The sequence below is a fragment of the Carassius gibelio genome, chromosome B18 (genome assembly GCF_023724105.1).
Source record: "Carassius gibelio isolate Cgi1373 ecotype wild population from Czech Republic chromosome B18, carGib1.2-hapl.c, whole genome shotgun sequence".
NCBI lineage: Eukaryota > Metazoa > Chordata > Actinopteri > Cypriniformes > Cyprinidae > Carassius > Carassius gibelio.
The window spans coordinates 23,448,175-23,462,115 of record NC_068413.1 but is presented as its reverse complement, the minus strand read 5'-3'; the positions used below and the strand labels follow the sequence as shown (position 1 = coordinate 23,462,115).

The following is a 13,941-nucleotide window of genomic DNA, read 5'->3' as shown; positions in this document are numbered from 1 at the left end:
TTAACACCCCAATGACCCAAGTATAACCGCAACTGTTCATCTTAAAGGGATAGTTCACCACCCCCCAAAAAATCCTGTTACTTAACCTCATGTCGTTCTAAACCTGTATGACCTTAGTTCATTTTTGGAACACAAGTTAAGTTACTTTTAATGAAATCTGAGAGCTTTCTGGCCCTGCATAGACATTAACTCAACTCTACGCCCACAAAAGGTAGTAAGGACATTGTTAAAATATGTTCATGAGAGTATTACAGTGCATGCCTGTACATTCCTCTACTTGCAAAGAAGGTGCAGCTTATCTGGGTTCTACGTCAGCATGCTGGCTCCTCCGTCAGGAGCGCCACACATGCATCATGGTACTTTTGTAAACGTGTGTGGAAGACTGACACAGAAGAGAAGAAATTGTTGAATAAAGTTTTCTTTGGGCAAAAAACAACTGAGGTCACATGGATCATTTTAACAATGTCTTTATTATCTTTCCGGGCCTTGAATGTGGTAATTCTGTTGCTGTCTATGCAGGATCAGAAAGCTTTTGGATTTTAATAAAAATATTTGTGTTCTGAATGGGTTTGGAACGACATGAGGGTGAGTAATTAATAAAAGAAATTTCATTTTTGGGTGAACTATCCCTTTAAAAGCTAACATGCATAGCTTATATTAATGCTATGAAGCAATTAATGAAGCAATTCTAGTCTGTAACAATGCATGATCATACCAGCAGAGGGCGTGGCTCTGATTAGCTCCACCCCTGGCGGAAGGTCTAACTGCTGACTGTAGACCAGTTTAGAGCTCAGGATGAGTTTGCTGGCTGACTGCAGGTTGGCAGAAGAGGAGGAGCGGGGCAGCGGAATTTGACCTGGAGTGATGTCAGGAGATGAGTCACCATAGTTCTGACTCAAAGGAACCGTCAGCTTGTTCTGGAACACGTGGTCATTTATTGGCTCTTCTGCAAGGATTAGAAAGTCAGTAAAATGTAACCGTAATCAGTCAAGACACTAATTTAATATCAAATCAATCTCAGACAGAGACATAGATAAACAGAAACAGATATCAGCAGAAATATATACAGTAGACAGTACAATAGATAGTGCAGATGTACATTATTGATGCCCTAAATTATGGCATTATTTTCCTTCTAAATTTCAATTCATTAGACTCCACTCACAATTTTGTCTCATAAGCTGTATGCTGACAGCTGTCATCATTTCACAAATAACCCACTTACGCACCCACATACGCCTGCACGGAGCGCAGATGAAGATGCCACATCTGTAACACTGAGTTCTGATTTGCATCCTTCTCAATCACCACCAGGTAGAACTTTTCTGAGAAAGGAGGGGGCTGGTACTCTAGAAACCGAGACAAAAATGTGCAATGTTCTGCAACTGTCTAAACCATACTTCAAGGCAAAGATAAAGGTTTTTGTACCTCCCCCAGAGGGAACACTGGTAATGTTGAAATCTGGGAAGTCTTCATGTGGTTTGTAACCTAAAATAAAATCCTCCTGGAATACGTGAAGCAGCTGTGTGTTTGAGCCACACTGAAAGACACAAATGCGGAATTACACACAACATATCATTTTGTTGAATTGCAATAATGTTAATCAAACACAAACTTGCATGTGCACACAAACAGAACACACCTGGTTAGTAATGGCATCCAGCTCTATGATGCAGCCGGGCCGGGCAGTGGACTGCTGACTCACAATGTTGAATACTTCACCCACCAGTTTCTGAACATAAAAGCAACCATCAGAGATCAACATTCAGGTCAACTCTAAAGACATTTACCATTCATTCATTGGCAGATAAATACATTATTTTTTATCAAATCTAATAGGAAAAGTTCTTACAGAGGTCTCTGGGTCAGAGAGTTCATCCAGCAGTTTGCGGGCATCTACCACAGCTTGATACAGACGCAGGTTTTTACCATCAGATGCCACAAAGCACGCACTTGCTGAGTTACAGTACGTTCCTGACACACACACACACACAAAAAAAAGGATTAAGAAGCTAGACATAGTAATAAACTTAAAGACATCCTATTATACCCCTTTTTATAATATGTAATATAAGGCTCAGATGTCCCCAGATTGTGTCGTGAAGATTGTGAAGTTTCATCTCAAAATACCCCACAGATAATTTATATATAATTTTGAAGATGTCTATTTTAAGTGGAATCAAAAACACGCATTCGTACATCTTTAAATGCAAATGAGCTATTGTTCCCCACCCCCTTTTCCAGAATATGACTGTGCTTCTGATATACAGTTTTCTGAGCGCACACATCCAAAGCACAGAAAGTGCCTATCACAGGGCAAATGAGTACTAGGGATGGGTCACAATTTTCAAATATTCAATTAGCTGATTTAATTGTCTAAAAAAAAAATCCCAATGTTTTCAGTGCTGATGAGGTGTTGACCCATTCATGTAAGCAGAGGGTGGCACTGCCAATAACTCACTTAAATGCTATAAAAGGCAACAGAAGAAAATACCTGCCAGAACGCACACTGTACACAGACTGGCATGGCATATAACTATAGGGCCTTGCGATATTGGGAAAATATCTCATTTTGATTTTTTTGACTAATATTGCGATTGCAATTTGATTTGCGATATTACATTTGCAATTCAAGCTACAGCTCAATATTGTCAAGAATTTGCAGCACAGTATGAGTATCATTACCCTGCTGAAAAAAATACAATACTAATAATAATAATAATAATAATAATAATAAAATCATTACAGACCATTACAGAATTCCTTTTTGTTTTTGCCATTATTCCAATAAGAACTACTGTTGTTCTATTGGTTGCCATCTGTAATATTACGTTCCACCAATAGAATCCATCAAATAGACACCAATATAGTTTGCATTAAAACCGATACAATTTCCATTATAACCCTGAAATCCATTCATTTTTCAATTGTGTTTTGGGAGGGGTTCTATATAAATATAATAGTATGTATAAAAGTATAGGCTTTTGTTTAACACTCTGAGGTCTAAGGGTCTCGCTGCTTCGTTTTCTGTCGCTCGCTTCAGTGAAACTTATAATTTTATAATTTTAATAGCACGTTCAGCGCATGGGCATGGTCGCATTAGATATGATGAAAGGAGATGTGAAAGACTGGACATCGCGTTGTTTTCATACGGATTACTTTATCACAGAATATTTGTTTTCGTTAACACTTGTTTAGTTTAAAAGTAGACATGTCAAGCTTTCTATAGATACATCTCTCATGTCTCTTCGTTGAGTATTCACAGAGTTACAGTTTATTTTAATGAGGCGTGTCTAAATGAAGATCAGCACAGACCAAGGCTGAAGACAGCACACCTTGTTTGTTATCTTTATTTTATAAGTGCACAAAGTTTTGTTGTTATTATGTCTTTATACAAAAAACGTAGACCCTTTACAGATTCGATTGATATATAGCTCTTATCTGTACGAACAAAACTGAAAGTGTAATTTAAGTTCTTTTCTGGGTTATCAGGAGAAAATGCCTTATCACGCGTATACGCGTTAATCGAATCCAGAGGGTTAAATTGCCCTCCCTATAATATCAATTAACAATGAATTATATTCCAGGTATGGATACAGCTGTGGTGTAAAACTCACCAAGCACTGAGCTAGGGATGAGTGTTGGCAGCCAGGCCACGTTGGAGAATGCAGATGTGTGCAGAGAGTTGATTCGTGCTAGCTCCGACACGCCCCCTGTGCAGGAGAGTGGGCCAATGTGATCGACTCTCCAGAGGATCAGCTCACTGTAGATCGCATTAGGGTCATGGAATGTACGCGTGGCTGCATTTCGCAGTTGTTTACGGGGAATGCCTCTCAATGGCCTGGTGGGTTGTAGAGCCACACCCCCAATCTGATCTCCGTCAACGTTTCCAGATCCAGAGGGCGGAGTCAACACTGCATTGTGATGAGATGATGTTAGCAGCAAGGGAAGTACCGTGTGACAAGCCAAATCATTCAGATGGAAACGATGTCCACAGTAACGGAACTTGTGCGAGACTGTGAGGACGTTCGAAAAGGCAGACTTCTCAGCAAAGGTCACAGCCCATTGGTTGAGCGAGCCGTCCACATGTTTGGACACCATCATGACGGCAGGGCCGATGACAGCAGCAAGAGAGTGTCCAAGAGCACTAAGCCCGGCGGACGCAGATGCACTCTGAGGAACCCGCCGCTCACTTCTCTTATCATCCAGCACACTGAAGTTGTCTTGGTCCATAAACGTACAAGCGTACATCATGATGTTCTTACTGAGGGAGTTAGCATCGCCTGTAGGGAATGCAACAGGGATACGAGAGGAGAACGACACCTGAAGGAGACAAAAAGTTAACTTTATTTAATTAATCTGGGTAATTAGTAGCATAAGTTTTCAATGGGTGCTGCCGAGAATTATAGAGCATAGGTTTCCAATATTTCTGAACATAACACCATACCTCAAAACTATCATAATGCATTACTTGTCATTACCATGATTTCTGAATGAGTTTCTTACCTGAACCTGTCTAAAGATGCCAGGTATAAACTCATCCAGGTATTTGATGTGCCAAACGAGGAAGGATCCATCGTGTGGGTGAATAGTGAAGAGCATGTCTGGACTTTTGTTCCACTCCAGGATGAGAGTCTCCAGTTTCCGATCCAGCAAAACAGAGGGTGGAGGAGCACTGCTGCTCGAACCAGGAGAAGAGGCCTTGGTACTGCCCTCCTGATCGCCCTCCTCATGCTCTGAAGAGCCCTTATCAGACATCTCATCCAGATCTAAAAAAGCAACAATAGAGCACATTATACAATATACTGTAAATATGCAGCAGAAAATCTTAACAATAATGCCACAATAAAAAAATTTAAAAGTCAATGGGTCTCATTCATGAAACACGAGCAGAACAAATTTGTGTGTAAATCATGTGTAAAGTGGTTTTGCCGTAAATTTTCGGATTCATTAAAACGTTCGTATTTTCCAAATGTTAGTTGGTACGAAAGAAATCTACACCTGCTCCCAGCCACGCGTAAATAGTGCGTTTAACGTCTGAACGTTTTGCTCATTAATACGGCTGCATTTTAATTCACCTTAATCAGGTACATATTTAAACAGCATTTTGAAAAAAAATATTATATATATATTAATTACATATGGTTTTTCTTTTAACTTTTATTATGAGAGCCAGTAATAGGATTGGTAACATGCTGCCAAACTTCCTTTTTTAGGTCCTGATACGCCACTAATACGCTTGAAAATAAAATGTGGTGTTTTGAATGAACTTCTGATAATAAAACTTCAATTTCTGCAGCTGAGAAATGTTTCTTTTTCAGTCGCTTTTGAGAAGACATGTTGAAATCCTTCGTTTGGTGTCATAATATGATGCTCATATATAGTTGTTAGTCGGATTTAATAGGCGGGATTTATGGTAATTGAGAGTGAGCGTGCACGCGCGTCCCATTTACGACTGATTGGAATTAATTAACACACACACACATTTCACTATCACATCTGACGTTTACGAAGTTTTTGTGAATCAGGAGAAGAGTTTTCGGGAAGTTCTCTTTACGCGCAAATCACTCAGCCTTTCATGAAACATGAAGATTCTGTCATAAATCAGGGTATCTGCACATTTTTGATCAACAAATTTAATGACTTTTAAGACCTTTTTAAGACCTTCAAGAATTAAAATTAAGACCATTACCACGGCAAAAAAATATATATATATAAAAGGACACTCGACAAAGCTGTTCAGTTTAACAAAGCACATTTGTATTTGAGCAACAGTGCAAATAATCAGTGCAACTGCCTTCTCAATACTACAACAATACTGCTGTAAATAACGTACAAACAGTGTGTAAACAAATCAAATTGAAAATGACAAGTTAAACACAGTCCAAAAAATCGATGGAGTAAAAAAAAGGAATTAGTGTCCAAACAACAGCAAAGAACCCCAATATTCTTGCACAATTTTTACTGTTGATCCGTTACGCATCTCAGTTCAGTAGAACGAAGCTGCCTTGATTCACACTTTACAGAAGTTCCCTTTTTATGTACGGAACAAGTCCAAATCGAGCAAGATAAGAGGTTTTATCCTTGCCACAACTAAATGTTTTTGCACATTCCGAGTCAGGGAACATTGCCCTGAAGACGGTGCTCACGTCTTCATTGGATGTATAGGAGTGATGTCGGCTAATCGTGTGCAAAACCCACAGCATTTCGGCCTTCAGTGTAGTGGTTGGAGAGAATGTACAGAAGGCATTACTTGTACTGGGATCCAAAGACACCAACGCGGGTGTAACGTAAGCCTTTGAAGTAGATACCGATGCTGCAAACAACTGAATGGGGACAGTTGTTGCCTGACTGTCGGCATAGCGCTTGTGCTTCTCCCCTTTCATATGTGCATCAAGAGCTCTGCAGCCCATTGTTCCCAATTGTATCGTCTTTTTGCAAAGTCTGCACCGCACTTCGTATTCCGACATTTTTTGTAACCAGCCGCGATATTTCTCATCATCGAGCCAGTTATCATTAAACCTACACTTCCCCATCTTGGCTTGCGTCTGTCACGCTCATATCTGAAACACTTCTTCGTCTGTTTCTATGACAGGCCTACGGGGAAAACACTGCCCCCTAAATGAAGTATGATGCCTGTGCTATAGGCACATGCTACTTACTTTTTGCTGTCTTTAGACAGGGACGTGCGCTGGTGAAATTACGTTAGCATGGAAAATAGTTTTTTCCGATATCTTTCTTTCATTCTGCCCAGATGAAATTTAATGCTGCCCAGATGAAATTTAATGCCACTTTTCGAAAATTTGCGAAATTTAATACATTTTAAGACCTTAAAAAACGTATATTTTATTTAAGACGTTTTAATACTTTTTAAGGATCCGCGGAGACCCTGTAAATTACTCACCATTATGTCCTTTCAAATCTGTAAGACCTTTGTTCATCTTCAGAACAAAAATTCAGATAATTTTGCTGAAATCCGAGAGCTCTCTGATCCTACACAGAGTGCAATGCAATTGAAATGTTCCCAGGCTGAGAAAGGTTGTAAGGACATTGGTAAAATAGTCCATATGACATCAGTGGTTCAACCCTAATTTTACTAAGCTATGAGAATACTTCTTCAAAAATTCTAAAATTACTTTATCCAACAATTCTTCTCTTTCAAATCACACGTTCTGCCATTATCAAGAGTACCTCTGCACATAAACAATGTATGTGCATGATGCTGCTCACATAGAACACGCATGCACTGAGCCATGTTTACATGCAGAGGAAAGCAGTGTGCATGTGTCATGGTACTCTCCATAATACCAGAAAACATGATTTGGAGGAAAATAACTGTTGAATAAAGATGAACAAATGTCTTACGAGTTTGGAAGGATATCAAGGTGAGTAATTAATGACGACATTTTCATTTTTGGTGAACTATCCCTATAGTTTTATTCATAAGGTAATACCGAAGTCAAACTTGACTGCCCCCTCCTGCTCAAAGTCTTCAGTGGCTTGCTCCAGGTGTTGCTCAGAAAGTTTGCGCAGCTGCTGCATGAACCGGTCCATGGAGGTGGTGAAGCTCAGATCTTTATTATTCAGCCAGTGAACCACAAACCCTCCGCTGACGTCCTCAGAGAACAGGCCTGATCCAGTCAGCGCCGCGGGGATATCTGATGACAGAAAGAAAGATCAAGCTACTATCAGTGTGAGTGTGTGTGAATGCTTACAATGACTCGTTATTTTGAGAAGATCATACTTTTATCTTCTAAACCCCATTCATATACTGCAACAGAAAACTTTCTACTAAGACACATTATTGGTAACAACTGATATTTATATTAATTTTATGTACTGTAAGTAATATGTTATACTGTAGGCCTCGACATTAAGCTTTGACAAGAGCTTGTCCTTCGGACGGTTGTTTTTTTTTTGGCACAAATGTAATGTGTTATCAGCATATTTTTTTATATTTGCCTTAAATTGATTACTTTTTAACTTTATAAAGGACAATATTTTCATAAATTCCTAAATTAAAGTGTCTCCTTTTACGTCACATTCTTACATTTGATCAATACATTAAGTAAGAATAATAAGACACTATATGGTTGTTACTATTCAAATGAAATCAGTATCAACAAACTCCATCTGTCTAAATGCATAAATAATGTTATTACGTTAATGTTTTACCTTTTTTGACATACAAATATGAAATGTTGGAAAAATGCAATGATACTTTTAAATATGAAATTAAACCACCAGTAGGGGGTGGCAAGTCACTGTCTTAATGAGTGAATCATTGATTCAACCGATTTGTTCAAACAGCTGATTCATTCAATAAATGAAGCAAGTAACTGTTTTCATAAATGGCTCACTGAATCATTGACTTGTTCAAAAATGAATCATTAAGTAACAAAAGAATTGTGTGTTTCTCGGAAATGTGCAACTGTTTTTGTGTGCCTTTGCTTAGAACTATTTTTGTTAGCAAAACGGAGGAAAAAACGATCCATAATGTCAGTTAATATTACTTGTTTATTTAACTAAAGTAGTTTAAAGTCAATATCACATTTGCAATCTAGCTGAAAGTTGGGAAAACATTACTCCTGATCGTGTGATGTTACGTATGTTATATAGAATATTTATATATTTTTCTACCGCAGTATGTTGCTCATGTATGTTTCTTTGTGTGTGCTGTTGAGCTTATAGTGTTGATTTCTCCGGGAGTCAGACCGGCTGCACGAGCCTCAACTGACACGACATTGATACCGTCAATACATTATCCGTTATTAGTCACCGTTTACACTGAAAATAATAAAATCAGAATTATTTGTGCAAAAGTTTTGATGCTGCCCTAGCTGCTGTTTGTAATTAACGTTTTGATCAGGTTACTTGTCCGGTCAGGCAAAAAAAATTCTCTTTCACTTGCCCCTTCACAAAATTCACTTGTACTGTACTGTAATAAACACCTCACTTATTCACATTATAATCAGTCAGACTTTTATCTTACTTTTTGGATATAAAAATCAGCAACTGCACCAAAATTATACAAAATTTAAAAAAAATGTTATGCAAAATAATAAATATAAAGGATAACAAGGTTAAGCTGTTTATACAGAATCTCTATGTACAATCATATAAAATAGTGTTCTCATAAACCATGTAAACCCAAGTAAGTGTGTGTATGTGCACCTGTGTTGGGATTGATGCTGGCAGAGATGTGGAAGTGGCAGAGGGCGTTGGCGTAATGCGAGATGTGGCGGTGAGTTTCGTGAGACCCCAGCTGGCTGGGCAGCAGCTCGGTGTGGGCCACCAGGGCGGACGATCTCCGGCGACCTCTACGCAGGTGCTTGAGGTGGTGGATAGACTGAATGGACACAGACAATTTTTACCATCCTAAATGCAATTCATGTTCAGCATGCCAACAATCAAACAGACTGTAGTACTCCAAGCCCCCAAAACAAACTTTGTCATGTGTGATTTAAGTTCTTCCCCTAAAATCAGTGCAGAAAATGCTAATTCTATTTGGGTCTACAGATGGCACATGGAGAGAGCTGAAAGTGTGCGTGTTGCAATATTGATAAAAATACATTTAACATGTGACACAGCCAAGCGTGTTTGAAACTGAAAACCGTCAGCCTGTGCTTGTATTAGACACAAATGTATAGATACTCACACAAAATTCAGTCTAAAACAATATTAGTTTTACAACAGTTTTACAATACCCTAACATCTAACGTTAAAGAAATACAACTGCCAATTTATATTTCTGCCGGTAGGTGCCTTCCCTCCATAACCATTAAATACTGATGTGAACGCAGGCAAAATGTATAATTGGCTCCTTGTTTTTGCTTTCTTATAATAAAGTTAACTGCGCATCATGTTATTTATTACTTATGAGAGCTGTTCAAACCAGAGTCCATTCATCATGCATCTGTTTTTCTAACAAAACCACATAATTCACAAAAAGATGAAATCATCTTATGCACAATTATATTAAATGAAAGCCATGCAGGTTTTTTTTTCTTGACTTTGCAGCACACTGACATATAAAACTCCATGTAATGTAAAATTGCCCAAACACATACTATAAGTGTTTGCATCTTTCGAAGATTAATGGTTGATTTTGGAAATGGGATGAATAAAACTCAATTAACTAGCTACTACAATAAGGCATTTGTATTATTACTGGTAAACGTTCACAAATCTCAATCAGCTTTTTCATTGGTTAAAATTAATGGAGAGTATCTCATGTTTTACATCGTCAAGTTGCTTAGTCAAAGTTAATTAATGACTTTAAAAAAATGCACATGATTCATTTTGCACTATATTCTGACTGTTTTGAAATGATGAAGAACAAATCGAAAATAATTCACTGGAAATGTGTTTACATATTTGTCTTACGTAGTGCTTATATTTGGTTGTTTTGCCCTGTTTGAAGCTTGACTATTTTGAATTGCCTACCAATTTGTCTTCTGGCAGCAAGATTCGATTTCATTAAAAAGCAAAATGAATTGCTTGTTAGTTTTTAGGTAGGCTGCTGCTTGTTAGCATACAGTTTTCACACATCCTACTGAAGATGACTGCTGAGGAGGAGATCTGTTGCAAAAAATCATTCAATACTTCTGCCATTCGACTATTTCAATATAATTTAAAAACAGACATTTTTTTGCATTTCAGAATGATTTCAGCCTTTATACAGACTACAGCCATAGCTAATTTAAAAAAGTGACCCAACTAACATGCATAACGCATTATTCATTGTTATGCCTTGACAGGAATACTTTAGTGCTAAATAATGTCATTTTGTCTGTATGATTTCAGACTGGCGTTTATGAGCATGTGTGCTTCTGTATGCTGACCTCCAGAGCGTGCTGTATCTTGTCTTTCTGAGCGTTGTTTGGCAGAGAGGAGCTGAAGCTGCTGCTATTCTCTGAGATCTGCCCCCCCAGCAGACTGTCCTCAGGCAAGAGGGTCTCACTCCACAGACGACAGATGCCATCCGCGCAGGATGTCAGCAACACATTACACACAGAGCCCCTATGACACACACACACACACACACACACACAAACACAATGAGAAATACGCACAAACACGGGTGGAATTCACAGTGTGAGTTAAGGGTGGGCGGTAAGACTAAACTCTCGGCATCGTTTCCTGCACTGCTAAATCTACAGCGCTTCAGCAAAGAAATTGTAGATATGAGGCTGGAGTCAAAATTTAATGGAATGAGGATCATTTAACTAATATCTAACTCATTTACTAAAGTCTCTAAATCTTTTAAGATTTGTGTTATTTTTTTATAAAAACTAATACCACTCATAATCTCATTATGAATTAATATTTTAAACATTATATTTATCAAAACAGTAAAGAATTTGAGTCATTTTTATTTCACACTAATAATATATAAGACAATGTAGTTAGTAATTTTGCCTGGAAGTTTTAATGAAAAAAAAGTAATAAATAAATAAATGCTTAAAATTGTCAATTATGGCACTGGATTACTGAATAATTTGTTCTTTTAATTTTTGATGGATGTATATATATAAAAAAACACCTTGGAAGTCACTGCAATATAGTCAATACATGCACAGCTGTGACTGCACATCTGCTGGATTCAACCCCTATGCATATATCTACCAAATGGTACTAATGGTTTAGCAGTGTATCCACTCGTTGACATATTGTTACTATTGCATGGAACATTCTTTCTGTCATACCACCCGCCCTAGTGTGAGTGAAAGAATCTGTGGATGTGTTTGACATACTTGGGCATATATTTACTGGTTTTCCTCCAGGAGAAGCCTGTGACTGTACGCGGATGCGCCAGATACACAAATGAGAAATGAATCTCTGGGATTTTTTTATCAGCCACATCCGGCATCACCACTGCAGACTTCCATCCTGTGGTGGGATACCACACCTTCAGCAGGCAGTCATCCTGTGAGAGAGAGAGAGAGTGAGAGAGAGAGAAAGAGAGAGGGATAGAAATAGTTGTGCCCCTGTAATTTCAAATTTTCACACTTGCTGATGTACAAATTATGAAAATAAGACAAAATGCATTTGCGTTTTCAAAAGAACCACATTTACACCAATCAATATGTTTGGACTCCAAAAAAGGACACAATATTTTGGGGTGGACCAAATCTAGATTACAGCCACTGAGTAAATAATTATAAAGCCAAAAGTATACTTCCCTTGTTTGTGTGCCGCTCTGGCTTATGGCCAGTCTGTGTAACATAATCTTCATCAATAGCACAGTACGTTGACATACATGCACAGCTAAAAAAAAAATATGTATGGCACGCACACACAGTAGTGCATATGCTATTATTTGAGATCTTGAAAAAAGAGAAAAAGGTCATTAGAAATTATTTTGAAAAGGCTTGATCGCTGTTGTATTTCAGTAGGAATCCACACCCTTGGAAATTTTGCGCTAGTGCAATATTAATATTTCCTAATGCTTATTTCACAAGATGTTCAAGTTGTTCATGCAGATTCCACGTGGTGATCAGCAGAAAGCTGCTTTTTGAATTTGACTTCTGTGTATGCTTCATGCATTGCTACACTGTAGACAATAGGCCTTTTTTGCTCACAAACAAATTAGCTAATGTGAATGCACCTTTAAAAAGCCATGCCTACACTAACATTAGCATCCAGTAGCATCACAGAAGCTCAGCTGTTTTAAAATAGCATAGCTTTACTATAGTAGTCAACATTTGAATTGGATCAAAAAAGTTTGGTTTTAGGTTTTAATCCACTTCAAATGTTGACTACTGTATTAAACTGGCTGTACTATTCATTTGTCCAGTATGTATAGCACATCACACTCCTTTGTAAACTGCAGTAAATTTCACTCCAGTTTATTTTAGTAGATACGTTAATTTGGACGGTTTTAATGAACTGATTTAAAGATTCACAACAGTCCTTTTGTATACTTCAGTGAAATATTAACTTAAAGTCTTTGTTTAACTATTGTTTTTTTATATGTTGTTTCATAGTTTTATTAGTTGCATCTCAAATTATCTGTTCAAATACTGTTTAGCGCTGACGCCTTTTTAATCCGCAATTGTCTTCACGCTACAAAATTCTGCTAGGATAAAATAAATTAGCTTACCTTAACCTTACATAATATAACCATCACAATGATAACGTATTCTGTACGGGATAGAACTAGTGTGTAGAACTTATAATTAGCATTAATTATACGTATGGACTTATATTATATATACTTACATATTGCTTATATAATATTCTGTGTGATTGTCTGTGTGGGGGAGGCGGGGGGGTTACCTTTCCAGCTGTGGCGAAATATTCTCCATCTGGAGACCACTGAGTAATACGAACAGCAGCAGCAGTCCTGACATAACACACACATAAAGCAGAGCAATTTACACCCCACACAAAGACAGGTTCACATATATTTCATAAAGAAGTTCCACATTACACCTGCATGAAATTATTTCACGTTTTCAGATTCAGATTAAAGATTCTAATGTTACTATTTTTGCAATTGTTTTCATTATTAATCATTATCATGTCAGTCAAAAATGTAGAATTTCAAGGTTTGGGTTTTCTATTTGGTATAATATTCTACCCTGGCTAACTATAACCATGTATTTATTCAAATCTTTTATAAATTCTAAGATAACAGCAGCCAGACAGTGAACACTAATATCCATCCAGCTTTAAAAGACACTGCAGTTAAGCTGACAGCCCCATAGGATGCTTTTAAAGTTACAATAAGTGAAGTGAAGTGTAGCCAAGTATGGTGACCCATACTCGTAATTTCTGCTCTGTATTTAACCTATCCAAGTGCACACATGCAACAGTGAACACACACAGACACAGACACACACACCGTGAACACACACCCGGAGCAGTGGGCAGCCAATGTTGATTTAATTAATTTTTACATTCGTTCAATTAGCAATTTCAAACACCCCGCAGTCC

At 37.8% G+C, this 13,941-nt stretch overlaps 1 protein-coding gene across 7 annotated transcripts in view; it reads right to left on the bottom strand.

Annotated features, from left to right (window-relative positions):
• dmxl2 (Dmx-like 2) overlaps positions 1 to 13,941 on the bottom strand; it is a 61,385-nt gene that overhangs the window by 30,240 nt on the left and 17,204 nt on the right. For all 7 annotated transcript variants that reach the window (XM_052582441.1, XM_052582442.1, XM_052582438.1 and 4 more), the window contains exons 6-17: positions 13,282 to 13,348; positions 11,757 to 11,929; positions 10,845 to 11,022; positions 9,175 to 9,349; positions 7,455 to 7,658; positions 4,507 to 4,769; positions 3,618 to 4,323; positions 1,853 to 1,974; positions 1,643 to 1,732; positions 1,429 to 1,540; positions 1,230 to 1,349; positions 716 to 946 (exon numbers count right to left, since the gene is read on the bottom strand). In XM_052582441.1, the coding sequence (XP_052438401.1) occupies positions 716 to 946; positions 1,230 to 1,349; positions 1,429 to 1,540; positions 1,643 to 1,732; positions 1,853 to 1,974; positions 3,618 to 4,323; positions 4,507 to 4,769; positions 7,455 to 7,658; positions 9,175 to 9,349; positions 10,845 to 11,022; positions 11,757 to 11,929; positions 13,282 to 13,348 (2,441 nt within the window). The remainder of the gene's footprint in view (positions 1 to 715; positions 947 to 1,229; positions 1,350 to 1,428; positions 1,541 to 1,642; positions 1,733 to 1,852; positions 1,975 to 3,617; positions 4,324 to 4,506; positions 4,770 to 7,454; positions 7,659 to 9,174; positions 9,350 to 10,844; positions 11,023 to 11,756; positions 11,930 to 13,281; positions 13,349 to 13,941) is intronic.